This window comes from Mustela putorius, unplaced genomic scaffold (assembly GCF_011764305.1).
Source record: "Mustela putorius furo isolate JIRA1106 unplaced genomic scaffold, ASM1176430v1.1 tig00003987_pilon_pilon_pilon, whole genome shotgun sequence".
NCBI lineage: Eukaryota > Metazoa > Chordata > Mammalia > Carnivora > Mustelidae > Mustela > Mustela putorius.
Genome location: NW_025422126.1, coordinates 710213 through 713071, shown reverse-complemented (window position 1 = coordinate 713071; position 2859 = coordinate 710213). Strand labels below are relative to the sequence as shown.

The 2859-nt window shown below is 37.3% G+C and overlaps 1 protein-coding gene across 1 annotated transcript; it reads left to right on the top strand.

Annotated features, from left to right (window-relative positions):
* Positions 1–1609: 1609 nt before the first annotated feature.
* LOC101681439 (olfactory receptor 51B6) lies at positions 1610–2548 on the top strand. Its single transcript, XM_004779019.1, has one exon. It carries the CDS (start codon positions 1610–1612, stop codon positions 2546–2548), a length of 939 nt encoding a protein of 312 aa, XP_004779076.1.
* Positions 2549–2859: the final 311 nt, after the last annotated feature.

Genomic DNA, 2859 nt, shown 5'->3' with positions numbered 1-2859 from the left:
ATCACCTTGGACATATAACCAATATGACTCTGTGGAAAGGGGGAAATAAGCTATTGTAAGGTTTTACCAAAAATTAAAAATAAAGATGAGACCTATGTAGTGTCCTAATGTCCTGACACATAATGGAAGCTCAGCAAGATGAGAGCAAGGAGGTTCTTCTCATTAACAAAGCTTCGGAAGTGAAGAATAATTTACCCCTTGCAAAGCACTTCCCTCATTGGCAATCCCATTCCACTCTTACAACCTCTATCAAGAGCATCACTTAACAAGACAGAAATTGTTAGTATCATTTAAAGATAATAAAACCAATGCCCAAGATTAATCGACTTTCCCAATATCATTATTGTTACAAAGTAACAGAGAGGAAACACAACAAAATTCTTCTGAAGGTGAAAGCCCAATAATCTTGCAGACCTTTTTTTCATGGGCAAAATATGTCCTTAGATTCATATATTAAATTCACACAAAGGTATTCTTTTCAAAGCATGTGAGATATTCTGTCCATACCAGCCATAATAGAAGATGGCCCTCGTTGTCTTTGGATGATGCCACCAATGTATGCTTTCTTTACTCCCAGAATTTGGCTACCTACACCAGGTGATACCTGAAATTTAAAGGTCAGAGAGCTATCTCACTTTTGTCATCAGACTCCATAGATTTTAAAAATTATCCTCTTTGAAATTGCCAAAATAACTAATTTCTCTCTTTGTATTTCCAAATAGGTGATTTGTGCAGTTAACAAATAGTGCTCTCAAGTACTAATCATAAAATCTCATTTTTATTGTTCATTTTTTGTATCAATAATGAAATTTTGAATTCTTTGAGACACAGTACACCAATAACTAAAGTATTATGGCTCTGGGGCTCATATAGATTTTGAGGTCTATGTGTTTTAGAGATAAACACATATAATTAACTCATATCGTTTTTGTAGCTTCTCCAAAGTCTTTAGAGGTTCAGTTTTTCATCCAGGCATAATGATTATTATTCATTCCCTCAAATCAACTAAGTCTATTGATTAATTGACTGATTTTTCTTTCTTTGTGTTTGTTTTCCCATCTGATGTTCATACTTGCTTTTCCAGCATTGCACAGGACTAATTTTCTACTAATTTTTTAGGTTTCTTAGATTCTAGGGAACATTTCCATCTACCTACAAGATCCCAAGTCAAAATAAGGAGCACCATGAAAAACGTGCTGTAAGTCCCACCACTATTACAGCACTATTCAAATATACCCTTATCTTCTTTCATTTTGTCTTTATTTTATTGTTTATATAATTTGTAAGGACAAATATTGGGCAAATAAGGACAAATTTGTAAGGATTATATAATTTTTAAGGACATCAACCATCTACATTGGTCTACATTGCTTTATCACCAGTATGTTGTCCAATAACCCTGAATGATACATAGAGTTCTTAATACATTCTATTCTCCCATTTCCTAGGAATCTCGAAAGAATGACTAAGTTATTATTCCTGCTATCACTGGAAGTCAAGACTGGTAAACATCTTATGAACAGGTAGCACACTCAGGGGCAACTTCTACAGAACTAGAGTTTCTACTGCATTACCCAAAGGGAGTATTTTCCTCTTTGCAAGGCCTGCAATGTGGCCCAACACTACGGCCTCCCCTTTTCTCCTTACTGGCTTCCCAGGCATGGAGAAGGCACACCACTGGATCTCCATCCCATTATTGGTGGTTTATGTCTCCATACTTCTTGGTAATGGCACCCTTCTCTTTCTTATCAGGGATGATCATAGTCTTCATGAGCCCATGTACTATTTCTTAGCTATGTTGGCAGCCACTGACCTTGGAGTGACTTTGACCACGATGCCCACAGTTCTGGGTGTCCTATGGTTGAATCACAGAGAGATTGGCCACCAAGCCTGCTTCTCTCAGGCCTACTTTATCCATACTCTTTCTATCGTGGAATCTGGTGTTTTACTTGCCATGGCCTATGACCGTTTTGTTGCCATTTGCAACCCCTTGAGATATACTTCCATCCTTACCAGCACCAAGGTAATGAAGATTGGGATAGGTGTATTGATAAGGGCTGGTCTATCAATTATGCCAATTATTATTCGCCTTCACTGGTTTCATTACTGTCAATCCCATGTACTTTCTCATGCTTTCTGTCTACACCAAGATGTTATCAAGTTAGCCTGTGCTGACATCACCTTCAATCGTCTCTATCCAGTTGTGGTTGTATTTGCAATGGTCTTGTTGGACTTTATCACCATCTTTTTCTCCTATATTTTGATCCTCAAGACTGTCATGGGCATTGCTTCTGGAGAAGAAAGGGCCAAGGCCCTCAACACATGTGTCTCTCACATCTGCTGCATCCTGGTCTTCTATGTCACTGTAGTTGGTCTGACATTCATTCACAGATTTGGAAAACATGCTCCTCGTGTGGTCCACATCACAATGAGCTACGTCTACTTCCTTTTTCCCCCTTTTATGAACCCTGTTATCTATAGCATTAAAACCAAGCAGATCCAGAGTGGCATAATTCGCTTATTCTCTCTGCCTAATTCTAGAGCATAACTTTGACACACTGCTCTCCAAAGATTAACTCAGGGAACTTGAGAAAGCTGACAGCTTCATTGGTAGGATCAACTAGGAAAAGACATGTCAGTGGAAACCTACTTCTCTCTGGTATTTAGAATATGATCTTACATGGTACATTTATTGCTGGATTGTGCATGGCACAATATATATGTAAGTATATATTATGTTTTATATAAAACACTATATAAATATATATATGTATATATATATATATACATATATATATATAGCACCAATCATTTCTCTCAAGTGTCCAACTGATTTACTCTTTTTTCAGGTAACCCATG